Raw genomic sequence first — 19,715 nt, forward strand, 5'->3', positions numbered from 1 at the left:
GCAGTGTGGTCAGGAATAAGGTTAGCAGTGGGGTCAGGGTTAATGTAGGATGAGTTGGATTTAGGTCAGGAATAAGGTTAGCAGTGTGGTCAGGAATAAGGTTAGCAGTGGGGTCAGGGTTAACATAGGATGAGTTGGATTTAGGTCAGGAATAAGGTTAGCAGTGGGGTCAGGAATAAGGTTAGCAGTGGGGTCAGGAATAAGGTTAGCAGTGTGGTCAGGGTTAATGTAGGATGAGTTGGATTTAGGTCAGGAATAAGGTTAGCAGTGGGGTCAGGGTTAATAAGGATGAGTTGGATTTAGGTCAGGAATAAGGTTAGCAGTGTGGTCAGGAATAAGGTTAGCAGTGTGGTCAGGGAATAGGATGAGTTGGATTTAGGTCAGGAATAAGGTTAGCAGTGGGGTCAGGGTTAATGTAGGATGAGTTGGATTTAGGTCAGGAATAAGGTTAGCAGTGGGGTCAGGAATAAGGTTAGCAGTGGGGTCAGGAATAAGGTTGCATTGGGGTCAGGAATAAGGTTAGCAGTGTGGTCAGGGTTAACATAGGATGAGTTGGATTTAGGTCAGGAATAAGGTTAGCAGTGTGGTCAGGGTTAACGTAGGATGAGTTGCGGTGAAACTGCCACGTCCGGTTGAGATTATTACAAGAACAAAGATGTTTCAAACAACACGCACTTTTATTCCCCGCATCATTGTATGTGTGATAACAGCATGTACTACAATGTATTTCAATGGCTCGTCTCCTCCTCCTCTAAAACCATAACAGATGCTCCTGGGAGAGACCTGTGAGGTGGGGGCCTATGACAGCGTTCCCCCTTCACACATCTCAGCTTCAATGTTTGGGTTTAAAATCGGATTTTGAGAAGATCATTTGTATGAATCTGCAGGGCTTGTGATAGTGACACCCCGTGGTGCGTTGTTTTGTGTGGCCAGGACGAGCGCAGGGTGGTGTACGTGGGCCGCATCCAGAGGACCATGATGCACGCGGAGCTGAGAGAACGCTTCTCTCTGTTTGGAGAGGTGGAGGAATGCACCCTGCACTTTAGAGACAGGGGGTGAGTCTCTCTCTCTCTGCATCAAAAGAGATGGTCAAAAATTGTTAGCATCAGTGTCTTTAAACTCTTTTTTTCTCTAGACTTTCTCTGTCCTCTTTCCCCTTCTCGCCCCCTCACCTCTCCCTCTGTCCCCCTCACCTCTCCCCCTTTGTCCCCCTCACCTCTCCCTCTCTGTCCCCCTTTGTCCCCCTCACCTCCCCCCTCTCTGTCCCCCTCTCCCCTCTCCCTCTGTCCCCCCCCTCTCTCTCTCTCTGTCACCCCCCCCCTCCCTCTCCCCCTGTCCCCCTCACCTCTCTGTCCCCCCTTTGTCCCCCTTCACCTCTCCCTCCCCTGTTTGTCCCCCTCTGTCACCTCTCCCCCTCTCTGTCCCCCTCACCCTCTCCCTCTCTGTCCCCCTCACCTCTCCCCCCACCTCCCCTCCCTTGTCCCCCTCCTCCCTCTGTCTCCCCCCCTCTTGTTCCCCTCACCTCTGTCCCCCTCACCCTCCCTCTCTGTCCCCCTCACCTCTCCCTCTGTCTGTCCCCCTCCCTCTCCCTCTGTCCCCTCCCCCTTTGTCCCCCTCACCTCTCTCTCTGTCCCCCTCACCTCTCTCCCTCACCTCTCCCTCTGTCCCCCTCACCTCTCTCTCTGTCCCCCCTCTCTGTCCCCCTCACTCTGTCCCCCCCCCTCTGTCCCCCCCTCTCTGTCCCCCTCTGTCCCCCCTCCCCCTCTCTCCCCCTCTGTCCCCCTCACCTCTCCCTCTCTGTCCCCCTCACCTCTCCCTCTCTGTCCCCCTCACCTCCCCCTCCCCCTGTCCCCCTCACCTCCCCCTCCCTCTGTCTCTCTCCTCTCTCACCTCTCTCTCCCCCTCTCTCTGTCCCCCTCACCTCTCCCTCTCTGTCCCCCTCACCTCTCCCCCTCTCTGTCCCCCTCACCTCTCTCCCTCTCTGTCCCCCTCACCTCTCCCTCTCTGTCCCCCACCTCTCCCTCTGTCTCTCCTCTGTCCCCCTCACTGTCTCCCCTCTGTCCCCCTCACCTCTCTCTCTGTCCCCCTCACCTCTCCCCTCTGTCCCCCTCACCTCCTCTGTCCCCCTCACCTCTCCCTCTGTCCCCCTCACCTCTCCCTCTGTCCCCCTCACCTCTCCCTCTGTCCCCCTCACCTCTCCCTCTGTCCCCCTCACCTCTCCCTCTCTGTCCCCCTCACCTCTCCCTCTCTGTCCCCCTCACCTCCTCTCTGTCCCCCTCACCCTCCCTCTGTCCCCCTCCCCTCTCCCTCTGTCCCCCTCACCTCTCCCTCTGTCCCCCCCTCACCTGTCCCCCTCTCCCTCTGTCCCCCTCACCTCTCCCTCTGTCCCCCTCCTCTCCCTCTCCCCTCTGTCCCCCTCACCTCTCCCTCTGTCCCCCTCACCTCTCCCTCTCTGTCCCCCCCCCTCACCTCACCTCTCCCTCTCTGTCCCCCTCACCTCTGTCCCCCTCACCCCTCTCTGTCCCCCTCACCTCCTCTCTGTCCCCCCCCCCCTGTCCCCCTCACCTCTCTCTCCCTCTCTGTCCCCCCCCCTCACCTCTCCTCTCTGTCCCCCTCACCTCTCCCTCTGTCCCCCTCACCTCTCTCTCTCTGTCCCCCTCACCTCTCCCTCTCTGTCCCCCTCACCTCTCTCTCTCTCCCCCTCACCTCCCCCTCTGTCCCCCTCACCTCTCCCTCTCTGTCCCCCTCACCTCTCCCCCTCTGTCCCCCTCACCTCTCTCTCTCTGTCCCCCTCACTCTCTCTCTCTGTCCCCCTCACCTCTCTCTCTCTGTCCCCCTCACCTCTCTCTCTGTCCCCCTCACCTCTCCCTCTGTCTCCCTCACCTCTCTCTTGGCCTCCTTTGATATAATTATACTTCATTTTATTTATTGAATACTTATTTCATCAGGTAACTTACTAACTTACCTTTGTCCATATCAGGTGGTTAGGAAATAACTATTTCTTAACCTGTGTTCTGTTTCCATAGCGACAACTACGGCTTTGTGACGTTCTACAACATGAAAGATGCGTTCGCAGCCATCGAGAACGGTTACAAGCTGAGGAGACCTGACGAGCTGCCCTTTGACCTCTGCTTCGGGGGCAGGCGTCAGTTCTGCAAATCTACGTACGCCGACCTAGGTGAGAACCTTTAAGGGTGAAGAAAGGGAGATACCTACTCAGTCGTTCAACTGAAATGTCTTCCACCTTTAACCCAACCCCTCTGAATCAGAGAGGTACTGGGGCCTTAATCGACATCCACGTATTCGGGCGCCTGGAGAACAGTGGGTTAACTGCTCAGTGGCAGAACAACAGATTTGACCTTGTCAGCTCGGGGATTTGATCCATCAACCGTTCGGTTACTGGCCCAACGTTCCTAACCACTAGGCCACCTGCCACACAATGGCGCCCTATGTTTGTTAAGAATGTGTATCGGCCTCTCGAACGAAGGCTTTCCCCTTCTGGGAAATAGATGACGAGTTTACTAAGTCACATGCCCAGGGTCGCAGATGTAATTGTAGGGTAAACAGGTTGAAATCATAGCATATTGGTAACTGAACTGGTTTGTTTCACCAGATTCTAATCGGGAAGAGGAGGAACCCACTCCAGCGAAAAATGAAGAGGAGGAGCTGGACTTTGACACTCTATTGAAGCAGGCACAGAAAGGCTTGAAGCGGTAGCAGAGTCCTGGAGGAAGAGAGGGAGCCAAGAAAGGAATGATGGAGAGAAGGTCCCAAATGTCACCCTATTCCCTATAGAGGGTACTAACCTTAGGGTTCTGGTCCCAAAGCAGTGCCCTCTATAGAAGGGAACGGGGTGTTATTTGGGACTGAGCCAACAAGTTAGCAAGACTTACCTCAGAGCTACACACATGCACATACTTTAACGTTGTAGAAATGTTGTTTTAACTTGTATTGGTTCACTGTTATCAACTCATTTTATTTACTGTGATAACACAACTTTGTTGATGCAGTAAAAAGAATCATAGGAAAATGATTAGAATATAACGTTGTTTTTTTGTATTTTTTTAAGAAGGCTCTTTAAATATCTTTGTTTGCACTAATATTGCACTTGTAAGCTTTGCTTTACTCTTGTCTGTTACAATGTTTAAAACGTTGAGATTCCCTTAAGTCATTTTATTCCCAATTATGAACCTGTTCTTTATGAATGAATAAAGACTATTATTGTGTCATCCTGAACTAGTGTTCATCCCATTGCCCCGACTGGATGGATCCATGGACTGACAGATGAAGGAATATCTCTACACTGTCAGTCTTCTTAAAGTGGAAATGAGTTGCTTAGTAAAACAGCCAACCTTTTGGCTTTGAAGCTCACAATGTAGAAAATAATTAACCTGCAACACTATACATTTCCAAAACTACATTGCCTTTGAAAAGGATGGTACAAGGTAATCACAAGCGAGAGACTAGTTTAAGATGAAGATGAATTAAGTTACAGTAGACTTGTGAACTAATGCCAGCTTTTTTTATTTGACACGTTGATAAAATGGGAGAGCGGACCCTTTAAAGGAAATTGTACACTGTCTCTTTAAGCACACACCAACCAGTAGCCCTACGTCGATCCACGCGCATAGTTAACTAAAACAATATTTTCTTCAACTTTTAATTATGATTCTTCCTATGATTGGCATTACACTGTCTAATTGTGTAATACAACTTGTATCGCTTTATTTGGCGAGCTACTGAGTCTGCGCACTAGAGAGCAATAAGGAACTCAACTATCATTCTAATAAAATCCCATGCAGAGCTACGTGGTTGACACAAACACAACTAGGCCATTTTGAGTGATCGATTGTCATTGAGTAACTTTACTTAGCTCGATGTGCTACTAAAGGCTTCATCTAACGCCAGATCAAATCATCTCCGGGACAGGTACACAAATTGAAACTACCTAGAACTTGGAGAAAACCATGCCGAAGCCGAGCGCTACCAAGGCGACAGGGAAGACCCGCAGGTTCATCAGTGGTGTGGTGGAAGGTGAGAGTTCTACTCGTCATCACGTCAAATGGTCTACCTACTGCAAGATGTCAATCAAATAGCGTGCTGTCGGAAAGGCCTACAAATAGTGTCTGTTTTGATTCAATGTAGTTAACATTACGCCACATATTTCAGTACATTTGGATATACACCATATTAAACTCAGCAAAAAAAATAAACGTCCTCACTGTCAACTGCGTTTATTTCTAATTCTAGGAGGGCATTTTAGTTCTATTAAGACATTGTAATTGTATTAAGACATTCAAATTCCATGAGGACATTCTAGTTCTATGAAGACTTGAATTATCTGAGTACATTTTAGTTCTATGAGTACATTTTAGTTCTATGAGTACATTTTAGTTCTATGAGTACATTTTAGTTCTATGAGTACATTTTAGTTCTATGAGTACATTTTAGTTCTATGAGTACATTCTAGTTCTATGAGTACATTCTAGTTCTATGAGTACATTCTAGTTCTATGAGTACATTCTAGTTCTATGAGTACATTCTAGTTCTATGAGTACATTCTAGTTCTATGAGTACATTCTAGTTCTATGAGTACATTCTAGTTCTATGAGTACATTCTAGTTCTATGAGTACATTCTAGTTCTATGGGAAAATTGTAGTTCTATGAAGACATTGTAAACGCAGCAAAAAAGGAAACGTCCTCTCACTGTCAACTGCGTTTATTTTCAGCAAACTAAACATGTGTAAATATTTATATGAACATAAGGTTCAACAACTGAGACATAAACTGAACAAGTTCCACAGACATGCGACTAACATAAATTGTTTAATGTGTCTCTGAACAAAGAGGGGGTCAAAATCAAAAGTAACAGTCAGTATCTGGTGTGGCCACCAGCTGCATTAAATACTGCAGTGCATCTCCTCCTCATGGACTGCACCAGATTTTCCGGTTCTTGCTGTGAGATGTTACCCCACTCTTCCACCAAGGCACCTGCAAGTACCCAGACATTTCTGGGGAGAATGACCCTAGCCCTCACCCTCCCATCCAACAGGTCCCAGACGTGCTGAATGGGATTGAGATCCGGGCTCTTCACTGGCCATGGCAGAACACTGACATTCCTGTCTTTCAGTAAATCACGCACAGAACGAGCAGTATGGCTGGTGGCATTGTCATGCTGGAGGGTCATGTCAGGATGAGCCTGCAGGAAGGGTACCACATGAGGGAGGAGGATGTCTTCCCTATCATGCACAGCGTTGAGATTGCCTGCAATGACAACAAGCTCAGTTTGATGATGCTGTGACACACCGCCCCAGACCATGACGGACCCTACATCCAAAACGATCCCGCTCCAGAGTACAGGCCTCGGTGTAACGCTCATTCCTTCAACAATAAACGCAAATCCGACCATCACACCTGGTGAGACAAAACTGCAACTCGTCAGTGAAGAGCACATTGAGCCAGTCCTGTCTGGTCCAGCGACGGTGGGTTTGTGCTCATAGGCGACGTTGTTGCCGGTGAGGACCTGCCTTTACAACAGGCCTACAAGCCCTCAGTCCAGCCTCTCTCTGCCTATTGTGGACAGTCTGAGCACTGATGGAGGGATTGTGCGTTCCTGGTGTAACTCGGGCAGTTGTTGTTGCCATCCTTTACCTGTCCTGCAGGTGTGATGTTCGGATGTACCGATCCTGTGCAGGTGTTGTTACACGTGGTCTGCCTCTGCGAGGATTATCAGCTGCCCGTTCTGTCTCACTGGCCACATCTGCAGTCCTTATGCCTCCTTGGCAGCATGCCTAAGGCACGTTCACGCAGATGAGCAGGGACCCTGGGCATCTTTCTTTTGGTGTTTTTCAGAGTCAGTAGAAAGGACTCTTTAGTGTCCTAAGTTTTCATAACTGTGACCTTAATTGCCTACCATCTGTAAGCTGTTAGTGTCTTAACAACCATTCCACAGGTGCATGTTCATTAATTGTTTATAGGTCATTGAACAAGCATGGGAAACAATGTTAGAACCCTTTACAATGAAGATCTGTGAAGTTATTTGGATTTTTAGGAATTATCTTTGAAAGACAGGGTCCTGAAAATGGGACGTTTCTTTTTTTTGCTGAGTTTATATCAGGGATGGTAAACTCCAGTCCTGAGGGGTGGATGGGTGTCACTTTCCCCCTATCTCTAGCAAACACAGCTGATTTAAACTAATTGCATTCTAAACTGAAGACGACTATTAGTTGATCATTGGGGTCAGGTGTGTTAGCTGGGGCAAAAAGAGTGACACCAATCAGGCTCTGGAGGATCGTATATCCCTGATATTTACAGTACCAGTCAAAAGTTTGGACACACCTACTCATTCCAGGGTTTTTCTTTATTTTTTTACTATTTTCTACATTGTATAATAACAGTGAAGACATCAAAACTATGAAATAACACATGGAATCATGTATTAAGCAAAAAAGTGTTCAACAAATGAAAATATATTTTATATTCTTCAAAGCAGCCACCCTTTGCCTTGATGACAGCTTTGCTCTGTGCGCCACATTATGCCTGACAACTGTAAACGTTTATATGACCTTTGCTTCACTCAGGCTTTTACGGGCGACCATGGACTATGGAACAGAGGACTGAGCTTTTCCAAAGGTAGTAAACCATTTATAAACACACTCACCCATACTCTTTCTCTCCCTCTTCATCATCCTCTTTCTCTCCCTCTTCATCATCCTCTTTCTCTCCCTCTTCATCACTCTTTCTCTCCCTCTTCATCATCCTCTTTCTCTCCCTCTTCATCATCCTCTTTCTCTCCCTCTTCTTCACAGGGAACTTATTATCCACCTTGTTCCTTTCACCGATCCAGTCCTTACAGGAAGTTGTTCCTTTCACCGATCCAGTCCTTACAGGAAGTTGTTCCTTTCACCGATCCAGTCCTTACAGGAAGTTGTTCCTTTCACCGATCCAGTCCTTACAGGAAGTTGTTCCTTTCACCGATCCAGTCCTTATAGGAAGTTGTTCTTTTCACCGATCCAGTCCTTACAGGAAGTTGTTTCCAGAAGTGTCTCATACAGTGTGTTTGTGTAGAGAGCAGAAGTGTCTCAGTGTGTTTGTTTGTGTAGGGAGAAGAAGTGGGGTCTGAACACGTACCTCTACGCCCCTAAAGATGACTACAAACACAGAATGTACTGGAGGGACCTGTACTCACCTGAGGAGGCAGGTTAGGAGGACACAGCGTCTCACACACACACACACACACACACACACACACACACACACACACACACACACACACACACAGCGTTGCAAACCCCTGACCCCTGTGGCCTCTCAGTACCACCTAGTTACACCCCACCCTTAGTTCAGATAAGAGACATAGTGATTGTGATGTGTGTTGTTGTGGCGTTGCCTAGGAGATGCAGCTCCATACTGTTGATATGTTGTCAGATCATCGTTGATGCCCTCACTTTGACCTGAAGATCCACTCCCATTTACCTTTTGATCTACTTTGATTTAATTGATCTACTTAGCAACTATCGCATTGTTGTGAAAGCCTCTGTCTCAAATGACACCATTTCCCTCAGATAGTAGAAGTAGATGGTGCACGTCTTTAGGTCGTCATTTTGAGACATGGACAAATAAAATGTGTTCTTGTCAATCCATTTACCTGGTTAAGTGAAGTTAAAATGGTCTTTTTATTTTACTTTGACGTGGCACCCTCTTCCATAATCTATACAGGATATATAATGCACAACCTTTGACCTGGTCAAAAGGGAATAGGGGGCCATTTGGGGTGCATCTTAATCTTCTGTTCCAGAGAAACTGGTTGCTCTGATAACTGCAGCGAAGAAGAACGGAGTGGACTTCATCTACGCCATTTCCCCTGGACTGGACATCACATTCTCCAACCCCAAAGAGGTTGCCACCCTGAAGAGGAAACTGGACCAGGTAATGTTCTAGAACCATGGTAACCTAGAACTGGACCAGGTGATGTTCCATTACTATGGTAACCTAGAACTGGACCAGGTGATGTTCTAGAACTATGGTAGCCTAGAACTGGACCAGGTGATGTTCCAGAACTATGGTAACCTAGAACTGGACCAGGTGATGTTCTAGAACTATGGTAACATGGAACTGGACCAGGTGATGTTCCAGAACTATGGTAACCTAGAACTGGACCAGGTGATGTTCCAGAACTATGGTAACCTAGAACTGGACCAGGTGATGTTCCAGAACTATGGTAACCTAGAACTGGACCAGGTGATGTTCCAGAACTATGGTAGCCTAGAACTGGACCAGGTGATGTTCTAGAACCATGGTAACCTAGAACTGGACCAGGTGATGTTCCAGAACCATGGTAACCTAGAACTGGACCAGGTGATGTTCCAGAACTATGGTAACCTAGAACTGGACTAGGTGATGTTCTAGAACTGGTGATGCCTAGAACTGGACCTAGAAGGTGATGTTCTAGAACCATGGTAACCTAGAACTGGACCAGGTGATGTTCTAGAACCATGGTAACCTAGAACTGGACCAGGTGATGTTCTAGAACTATGGTAACCTAGAACTGGACCAGGTGATGTTCTAGAACCATGGTAACCTAGAACTGGACCAGGTGATGTTCTAGAACCATGGTAACCTAGAACTGGACCAGGTGATGTTCTAGAACCATGGTAACCTAGAACTGGACCAGGTGATGTTCTAGAACCATGGTAACCTAGAACTGGACCAGGTGATGTTCCAGAACTATGGTAACCTAGAACTGGACCAGGTGATGTTCCAGAACCATGGTAACCTAGAACTGGACCAGGTGATGTTCCAGAACTATGGTAACCTAGAACTGGACCAGGTGATGTTCTAGAACCATGGTAACCTAGAACTGGACCAGGTGATGTTCTAGAACCATGGTAACCTAGAACTGGACCAGGTGATGTTCTAGAACCATGGTAACCTAGAACTGGACCAGGTGATGTTCTAGAACCATGGTAACCTAGAACTGGACCAGGTGATGTTCTAGAACCATGGTAACCTAGAACTGGACCAGGTGATGTTCCAGAACCATGGTAACCTAGAACTGGACCAGGTGATGTTCCAGAACCATGGTAACCTAGAACTGGACCAGGTGATGTTCTAGAACCATGGTAGCCTAGAACTGGACCAGGTGATGTTCTAGAACCATGGTAGCCTAGAACTGGACCAGGTGATGTTCTAGAACCATGGTAACCTAGAACTGGACCAGGTGATGTTCTAGAACCATGGTAGCCTAGAACTGGACCAGGTGATGTTCTAGAACTATGGTAGCCTAGAACTGGACCAGGTGATGTTCTAGAACCATGGTAACCTAGAACTGGACCAGGTGATGTTCCAGAACCATGGTAACCTAGAACTGGACCAGGTGATGTTCCAGAACTATGGTAACCTAGAACTGGACCAGGTGATGTTCTAGAACTATGGTAACATGGAACTGGACCAGGTGATGTTCTAGAACCATGGTAACCTAGAACTGGACCAGGTGATGTTCCAGAACCATGGTAACCTAGAACTGGACCAGGTGATGTTCCAGAACCATGGTAACCTAGAACTGGACCAGGTGATGTTCCAGAACTATGGTAACCTAGAACTGGACCAGGTGATGTTCTAGAACCATGGTAACCTAGAACTGGACCAGGTGATGTTCTAGAACCATGGTAACCTAGAACTGGACCAGGTGATGTTCCAGAACCATGGTAACCTAGAACTGGACCAGGTGATGTTCTAGAACCATGGTAACCTAGAACTGGACCAGGTGATGTTCCAGAACTATGGTAACCTAGAACTGGACCAGGTGATGTTCTAGAACCATGGTAACCTAGAACTGGACCAGGTGATGTTCTAGAACCATGGTAACCTAGAACTGGACCAGGTGATGTTCCAGAACCATGGTAACCTAGAACTGGACCAGGTGATGTTCTAGAACCATGGTAACCTAGAACTGGACCAGGTGATGTTCCAGAACTATGGTAGCCTAGAACTGGACCAGGTGATGTTCTAGAACTATGGTAACATGGAACTGGACCAGGTGATGTTCCAGAACTATGGTAACATGGAACTGGACCAGGTGATGTTCCAGAACTATGGTAACCTAGAACTGGACCAGGTGATGTTCTAGAACTATGGTAGCCTAGAACTGGACCAGGTGATGTTCCAGAACCATGGTAACCTAGAACTGGACCAGGTGATGTTCTAGAACTATGGTAACCTAGAACTGGACCAGGTGATGTTAACCTAGAACTGGACCAGGTGATGTTCCAGAACTATGGTAACATGGAACTGGACCAGGTGATGTTCTAGAACCATGGTAACATGGAACTGGACCAGGTGATGTTCCAGAACTATGGTAACCTAGAACTGGACCAGGTGATGTTCCAGAACTATGGTAACCTAGAACTGGACCAGGTGATGTTCTAGAACTATGGTAACCTAGAACTGGACCAGGTGATGTTCCAGAACTATGGTAACCTAGAACTGGACCAGGTGATGTTCCAGAACTATGGTAACCTAGAACTGGACCAGGTGATGTTCCAGAACTATGGTAACCTAGAACTGGACCAGGTGATGTTCTAGAACTATGGTAGCCTAGAACTGGACCAGGTGATGTTCTAGAACCATGGTAGCCTAGAACTGGACCAGGTGATGTTCTAGAACTATGGTAACCTAGAACTGGACCAGGTGATGTTCTAGAACTATGGTAGCCTAGAACTGGACCAGGTGATGTTCTAGAACTATGGTAACCTAGAACTGGACCAGGTGATGTTCTAGAACTATGGTAACCTAGAACTGGACCAGGTGATGTTCCAGAACTATGGTAACCTAGAACTGGACCAGGTGATGTTCTAGAACTATGGTAACCTAGAACTGGACCAGGTGATGTTCCAGAACTATGGTAACCTAGAACTGGACCAGGTGATGTTCTAGAACTATGGTAACCTAGAACTGGACCAGGTGATGTTCCAGAACTATGGTAACCTAGAACTGGACCAGGTGATGTTCCAGAACTATGGTAACCTAGAACTGGACCAGGTGATGTTCTAGAACCATGGTAGCCTAGAACTGGACCAGGTGATGTTCTAGAACCATGGTAACCTAGAACTGGACCAGGTGATGTTCTAGAACCATGGTAACCTAGAACTGGACCAGGTGATGTTCTAGAACTATGGTAACATGGAACTGGATCAAGTGAGGGTATTAGAACTATGTTTAGAGAGAAACCAGGTGATTTCAGAACTATCTTCCAGGTGACTGGACCAGGTGATGTTCTTCAGAACTCCTGGTAACCTAGAACTGAGACAGGATGATGTTCTAGAACGGACTAGAACTGGACCAGGTGATTCAGAACTATGGTCGCCTAGAACGCCCAGGTGATGTTCGAGGTGAACCTGGGACAGCCTAGAACTGGACCAGGTGATGTTCTGAACCCCCTAGGTGACCAGAGGTGACCATCACCTCAGAATCAGAATGATCTAGAATGGACCAGGTGATGTCAGAACTATGGAAATAGAATCAGAAGGATCTAGAATGGACATTCTAATTCCATAGAACATGGACCAGGTGATGTTCAGAACAACCGAACTGGACCAGTGATGAAGAACATTGTAATTAAAAGCAGTGTTCCATTACATGTTGGTTAGAACTATGGTAGCCTAGAACTGGACCAGGTGATGTTTAAGATTCATGGTATAAATGACCAGGTGATTTTCTCAGAACTTTGCTGAACTGGACCAGGTGATGTTGCAGAAGAGTAACCTAGAACTGGACTAGAATGTTCTAGAACTATGTGTTGAACTGGTTTGTTTCAGATTACTGAACTGCAGCACAGGCACTAGAACTAATGTCCCAGTCGGCCTACCTGATCAGAACTATGGTAGCCTAGAACCTCCTACCTGGGATTGATGTTCTCAGAACTAGGTAACCTAGAACAGACAGGAATGTTCTAGAACTTTCCTTCCTTTGTTGTCCACCAACTGGACCAGGTGATGTTTGCTAATTTCGCTCCTGGAATGTTTCCTCGGATGAGTGAGTTTAAAGGACATTACAAAGCACAGTGTTAAGACTATCAGGCATCCAATCTAACTATGATCAGGTGATGTCCAGCAGGTCCTAAGGTGATGTTCACCACATGGTAGAGTCCAACTGGACCAGGTGAGGTGTCCTCCGTCCTGAAGAACTGGGGTGATGTTATCTGGGACAACATCCACGCCAGGTGATGTTCTAGACCCCAGAGAATCTTCAGGGACCATACAAGGTGATGTTCTATTATTAATACTATGACCCCAGGGGATGATGTTCCATACAAGATGGTACCTAATACTATGACCCCAGAGGATGAGACCATGGTACAAGAACTGACCAGGTGATGTTCCAGAACTATGTGCTAACCCCAGAGGATGAGACCAGGTACAAGATGTTCTAGAATATTATGACCCCAGAGGACTGAGACCATACAATGTGTCTAGATTATTAATATTATGACCCCAGAGGACTGAGACCATACAAGGTGTCTATTATTAATACTATGACCCCAGAGGATGAGACCATACAAGGTGTCTATTATTAATACTATGACCCCAGAGGATGAGACCATACAAGGTGTCTATTATTAATACTCAGTGACCCCAGAGGATGAGACCATACAAGGTGTCTATTATTAATACTATGACCCCAGAGGATGAGACCATACAAGGTGTCTATTATAACCTATGAACCCCAGAGGATGAGACCATACAAAGGTGTCTATTAATATTATGACCCCAGAGGATGAGACCATACAAGATGTCTATTATTAATACTATGACCCCAGAGGATGAGACCAGTGAGAAAGGTGTCATTATTAATTAAAAGGAGTGTTCCATTATTAATGGTTATGACCCCAGAGGATGAGACCATACAAGATGTCTATTAATATTATGACCCCAGAGGATGAGACCATACAAGATGTCTATGACCCCAGAGGATGAGACCATACAAGGCATGTCTATTAATACTATGACCCCAGAGGATGAGACCATACAAGGTGTCTATTAATACTATGACCCCAGAGGATGAGACCATACAAGGTGTCTATTATTAATACTGTGACCCCAGAGGATGAGACCATACAAGGTGTCTATTATTGGATACTGTGACCCCAGAGGATGAGACCATACAAGGTGTCTATTATTAATACTATGACCCCAGAGGATCAGAGACCATACAAGGTGTCTATTATTAATACTATGACCCCAGAGGATGAGACCATACAAGGTGTCTATTATTAATACTATGACCCCAGAGGATGAGACCATACAAGGTGTCTATTATTAATACTATGACCCCAGAGGATGGGACCATACAAGGTGTCTATTATTAATACTATGACCCCAGGATGAGACCATACAAGGTGTCTATTATTAATACTATGACCCCAGAGGATGAGACCATACAAGGTGTCTATTATTAATACTGTGACCCCAGAGGATGAGACCATACAAGGTGTCTATTAATATTATGACCCCAGAGGATGAGACCATACAAGGTGTCTATTATTAATACTATGACCCCAGAGGATGAGACCATACAAGGTGTCTATTATTAATACTATGACCCCAGAGGATGAGACCATACAAGGTGTCTATTATTAATACTATGACCCCAGAGGATGAGACCATACAAGGTGTCTATTATTAATACTATGACCCCAGAGGATGAGACCATACAAGGTGTCTATTATTAATACTATGACCCCAGAGGATGAGACCATACAAGGTGTCTATTATTAATACTATGACCCCAGAGGATGAGACCATACAAGGTGTCTATTATTAATACTATGACCCCAGAGGATGAGACCATACAAGGTGTCTATTATTAATACTATGACCCCAGAGGATGAGACCATACAAGATGTCTATTATTAATACTATGACCCCAGAGGATGAGACCATACAAGGTGTCTATTATTAATATTGTGACCCCAGAGGATGAGACCATACAAGATGTCTATTAATATTATGACCCCAGAGGATGAGACCATACAAGGTGTCTATTATTAATACTATGACCCCAGAGGACGAGACCATACAAGGTGTCTATTATTAATACTGTGACCCCAGAGGATGAGACCATACAAGGTGTCTATTATTGATACTATGACCCCAGAGGATGAGCCCATACAAGATGTCTATTATTAATACTATGACCCCAGAGGATGAGACCATACAAGATGTCTATTAATATTGTGACCCCAGAGGATGAGACAATACAAGATGTCTATTAATATTATGACCCCAGAGGATGAGACCATACAAGGTGTCTATTATTAATACTATGACCCCAGAGGATGAGACCATACAAGGTGTCTATTAATATTATGACCCCAGAGGATGAGACCATACAAGGTGTCTATTATTAATACTATGACCCCAGAGGATGAGACCATACAAGGTGTCTATTATTAATACTATGACCCCAGAGGATGAGACCATACAAGGTGTCTATTATTAATACTATGACCCCAGAGGATGAGACCATACAAGGTGTCTATTATTAATACTATGACCCCAGAGGATGAGACCATACAAGGTGTCTATTATTAATACTATGACCCCAGAGGATGAGACCATACAAGGTGTCTATTAATATTATGACCCCAGAGGATGAGACCATACAAGGTGTCTATTATTAATACTATGACCCCAGAGGATGAGCCCATACAAGGTGTCTATTAATATTATGACCCCAGGGGATGAGACCATACAAGGTGTCTATTATTAATACTATGACCCCAGAGGATGAGACCATACAAGGTGTCTATTATTAATATTATGACCCCAGAGGATGAGACCATACAAGGTGTCTATTATTAATACTATGACCCCAGAGGATGAGACCATACAAGGTGTCTATTATTAATACTATGACCCCAGAGGATGAGACCATACAAGGTGTCTATTATTAATACTGTGACCCCAGAGGATGAGACCATACAAGGTGTCTATTATTAATACTATGACCCCAGAGGATGAGACCATACAAGGTGTCTATTATTAATACTATGACCCCAGAGGATGAGAGGTAAAGGTGTCTATTATTAATTGTGATTCCCAGGATGAGACCATATAAGGTGTCTATTAGAAGCACTATGACCCCAGAGGATGAGACCATAGAAGCAGTGTTCTATTAATACAGTGTTCCAGAAGCAGGTTCTGAGCCCATACAAGGTGTCTATTAGCAGTGTTCTAAAGCAGTGTTCTGAGACCAGTGTTCTGTAAGCAGTGTTCTAGTTTCTAAACAGTGTTCCAGAAGCAGTGTTCTACAAGGTGTTCTAGAAGCAGTGTTCCAGTAAGCAGTGTTCTAGAAGCAGTGTTCTGTAAGCAGTGTTCTAGAAGCAGTGGATGAGACCTAGAAGCAGTGTTCTATTAGCAGTGTTCTATGAAGCAGTGGGATGAGAGTGTTCTACAAGGTGTTCTGTAAGCAGTGTTCTATGAAGCAGTGTTGAGAGCAGTGTTCTAGAAGCAGTGTTCTGAAGCAGTATTAATAGCAGTGTTCTGTAAGCAGGATGAGAACCAGTGTTCTGTAAGCAGTGTTCTATAAGCAGTGTTCTGTGACCCCAGTGTTCTGTAAGACCAGTGTTCAAGCAGTGTTCTAGAAGCAGTGTTCTGTGACCCCAGTGTTCTGAGACCAGTGTTCTAGAAGCAGTTCAAGGTGTCTAGAAGCAGTATTAATACAGTGTTCTGACAGTGTTCTAGAGGATGAGACCATAAAGGTGTCTTCTATTAATACTGTGACCCCAGAGTGTTGAGAAGCAGTGGTGTCAGTGTTCTACAGTGTTCTGAGGATGAGTGTTCATACAAGCAGTGTTCTAGCAGTGTTCTATGAGCAGTGTTCAGAAGCAGTGTTCTGTAAGCAGTGTTCTATTAAGCAGTGTTCCAGAAGCAGTGTTCTACAAGCAGTGTTCTGTAAGCAGTGTTCTAGAAGCAGTGTTCTGTAAGCAGTGTTCTATTAAAGCAGTGTTCTTCTGTTTAAGCAGTGTTCTATTGTGGAAGCAGTGTTCTGATAAGCAGTGTTCTAATTGTGTTCTAGAAGCAGTGTTCTAGAAGCAGTGTTCTATAAGCAGTGTTCTAGAAGCAGTGTTCTGTAAGCAGTGTTCTAGAAGCAGTGTTCTGTAAGCAGTGTTCTAGAAGCAGTGTTCTGTAAGCAGTGTTCTGTAAGCAGTGTTCTGTAAGCAGTGTTCTGTAAGCAGTGTTCTAGAAGCAGTGTTCTAGAAGCAGTGTTCTAGAAGCAGTGTTCTAGAAGCAGTGTTCTAGAAGCAGTGTTCTGTAAGCAGTGTTCTAGAAGCAGTGTTCTGTAAGCAGTGTTCTAGAAGCAGTGTTCTAGAAGCAGTGTTCTAGAAGCAGTGTTCTGTAAGCAGTGTTCTGTAAGCAGTGTTCTATAAGCAGTGTTCTAGAAGCAGTGGTAGACAGGGAGTATGTTAATAGTAGATGTAGAATAATAGAGAAGTCCCCCCCCAATTCGCTACATGTCTTCCTCTTCTTAGGATCGTCCCACAGACCTGATCCCCAAGCTGAGAGGGGTGCTGACCAACCCTAACTGTGAGTACCACCCTAACTTCGTGGCGATCCACACCCTGGCGACGTGGTGCCGGTCTGAAGGAGGAAGAGTAGGAGGACAGAGAGACGTGGAGATGAGTGAGTATCTATGAGGTGTTACTGTTTTACACTCCTTTTAATGTCTTATGTGAGGCAGCTTGATGTACAAGTAACCCCTGGACAGGACGCTAGTCTATCGCAGGGCCTCGGCCCCCAATCCATCCACTGAGTGCCATGCAGAGAGGCCTCGCCCCCAGTCCATCCCCTGAGTGCCATGCAGAGAGGCCTCGCCCCCAGTCCATCCCCTGAGTGCCATGCAGAGAGGCCTCGCCCCCAGTCCATCCCCTGAGTGCCATGCAGAGAGGCCTCGGCCCCCAATCCATCCACTGAGTGCCATGCAGAGAGGCCTCGCCCCCAGTCCATCCCCTGAGTGCCATGCAGAGAGGCCTCGCCCCCAGTCCATCCCCTGAGTGCCATGCAAAGAGGCCTCGCCCCCAGTCCATCCACTGAGTGCCATGCAGAGAGGCCTCGCCCCCAGTCCATCCCCTGAGTGCCATGCAGAGAGGCCTCGGCCCCCAGTCCATCCCCTGAGTGCCATGCAGAGAGGCCTCTGCCCCCAATCCATCCACTGAGAGCCATGCAGAGAGGCCTCTGCCCCCAGTCCATCCCCTGAGTGCCATGCAGAGAGGCCTCGCCCCCAGTCCATCCCCTGAGTGCCATGCAGAGAGGCCTCGCCCCCAGTCCATCCCCTGAGTGCCATGCAGAGAGGCCTCGCCCCCAGTCCATCCCCTGAGTGCCATGCAGAGAGGCCTCGCCCCCAGTCCATCCCCTGAGTGCCATGCAGAGAGGCATCGGCACCCTGTTTTAGTTTTTGCTATGACTCAACCTGGGGGATCGAACCTCCAACCTTCCAATCTTAGGATGAACCACAATGCCAATGAGTTAAATTAACCCTAAACTATGTCATCGCCCCAGCAGGTGTGTGATGATGATGATGAGGCAGGCTCAGACCCCTGCTACAGCCCCAAGAGAGCCCTCACCCTGGCCCTGACTGACTGGCTACAGGAGTTCCTCAGCACGGACCAGCCTGGAGGTACAGAGGGAAAGATGACCAATCAAGAGGGCAGCTTCAACATTCAATTCAATACAACTTTATTTATCCCCTCGTGGGCAAACACATGAAAACGACACAAAAACAACACATCCTCGTCTCCATGAGGACCGTGATTCCAGATCCACTTTTTAATGACATCTACTCATTGTGAAGAGATAAAACGGATGAATTAACTCTCTGGCTGTCGTCTTCACCTCAGGCCCTCGACCTCTGAACCCCACCCATCTGAAGAAAGAGTCCTCTGACGAGGAGCCCATGCAGACTGACGTGGGAGACCCCGTGTACGTGCCAGGTTCTGGGGACAACCCCCTGTTCACTGCAGAACCCCTGACCCTGGACGATCTCCAGCTTCTCTCAGAACTGTTCTACCTGCCGTATGAACACGGTTCTACTGCTAGAACCATGCTGACGGAACTGGACTGGCTGAAAGCACACAGAGACGCAGTGGGAGATGCAGAGACTGAGCTGGTGAGGAGTGTGTGTGTTGGGACTGGACTGAGATGGTGAGGAGTGTGTGTGTGTGTGTGTTGGGACTGGACTGAGATGGTGAGGAGTGTGTGTGTTGGGACTGGACTGAGATGGTGAGGAGTGTGTGTGTTGGGACTGGACTGAGATGGTGAGGAGTGTGTGTGTGTGCTGGGACTGAGATGGTGAGGGTGTGTGTGTGTTGGGACTGAGATGGTGAGGAGTGTGTGTGTGTGTTGGGACTGAGATGGTGGGGAGGTGTGTGTGTGTTGGGACTGAGATGGTGAGGAGTGTGTGTGTTGGGACTGAGATGGTGAGGAGTGTGTGTGTTGGGACTGAGATGGTGAGGGAGTGTGTGTGTTGGGACTGAGATGGTGAGGAGTGTGTGTGTTGGGACTGAACTGGGACTGAGATGGTGAGGCAGTGTGGTGTTGGGACTGAGATGGACTCAATCAATGTAATAATTTAAGTGTCTTTGTTGGGACTGAGATGGTGAGGAGTGTGTGTGTTGGGACTGTCTCTAGATCTCTCTGGTGATCTCTCTCTCTCTGTC

At 46.8% G+C, this 19,715-nt stretch overlaps 1 protein-coding gene and 2 long non-coding RNA genes across 4 annotated transcripts in view; all 3 read left to right on the forward strand.

Annotated features, from left to right (window-relative positions):
• The first annotated feature begins 864 nt into the window (after positions 1 to 864).
• Positions 865 to 19,715, forward strand: part of ogal (O-GlcNAcase like) — a 30,714-nt gene continuing 11,863 nt past the window's right edge. The window contains exons 1-15 of the mRNA XM_052526100.1: positions 865 to 1,055; positions 3,027 to 3,178; positions 3,614 to 5,034; positions 7,582 to 7,633; positions 8,104 to 8,201; positions 8,799 to 8,935; positions 9,098 to 9,280; positions 9,687 to 9,830; positions 10,467 to 10,610; positions 11,429 to 11,577; positions 13,233 to 13,248; positions 14,338 to 14,352; positions 17,532 to 17,685; positions 18,566 to 18,676; positions 18,897 to 19,165. Coding sequence (XP_052382060.1) covers positions 4,968 to 5,034; positions 7,582 to 7,633; positions 8,104 to 8,201; positions 8,799 to 8,935; positions 9,098 to 9,280; positions 9,687 to 9,830; positions 10,467 to 10,610; positions 11,429 to 11,577; positions 13,233 to 13,248; positions 14,338 to 14,352; positions 17,532 to 17,685; positions 18,566 to 18,676; positions 18,897 to 19,165 — 1,539 coding nt within the window. The 5' untranslated portion in view covers positions 865 to 1,055; positions 3,027 to 3,178; positions 3,614 to 4,967. The remainder of the gene's footprint in view (positions 1,056 to 3,026; positions 3,179 to 3,613; positions 5,035 to 7,581; positions 7,634 to 8,103; positions 8,202 to 8,798; positions 8,936 to 9,097; positions 9,281 to 9,686; positions 9,831 to 10,466; positions 10,611 to 11,428; positions 11,578 to 13,232; positions 13,249 to 14,337; positions 14,353 to 17,531; positions 17,686 to 18,565; positions 18,677 to 18,896; positions 19,166 to 19,715) is intronic.
• LOC127932661 (uncharacterized) lies at positions 9,509 to 12,113 on the forward strand. 2 transcript variants are annotated; one of them, XR_008146305.1, is made up of 3 exons: positions 9,509 to 10,103; positions 11,040 to 11,078; positions 11,963 to 12,113. It is a non-coding gene; the product is annotated as an uncharacterized LOC127932661 (long non-coding RNA). The 2 variants fall into 2 exon arrangements; XR_008146306.1 differs by having other exon boundaries at positions 9,509 to 10,064.
• LOC127932655 (uncharacterized) lies at positions 14,416 to 16,068 on the forward strand. Its single transcript, XR_008146295.1, has 4 exons — positions 14,416 to 14,531; positions 15,035 to 15,623; positions 15,756 to 15,939; positions 15,986 to 16,068. It is a non-coding gene; the product is annotated as an uncharacterized LOC127932655 (long non-coding RNA).

This window comes from Oncorhynchus keta, chromosome 10 (assembly GCF_023373465.1).
Source record: "Oncorhynchus keta strain PuntledgeMale-10-30-2019 chromosome 10, Oket_V2, whole genome shotgun sequence".
Lineage (NCBI taxonomy): Eukaryota > Metazoa > Chordata > Actinopteri > Salmoniformes > Salmonidae > Oncorhynchus > Oncorhynchus keta.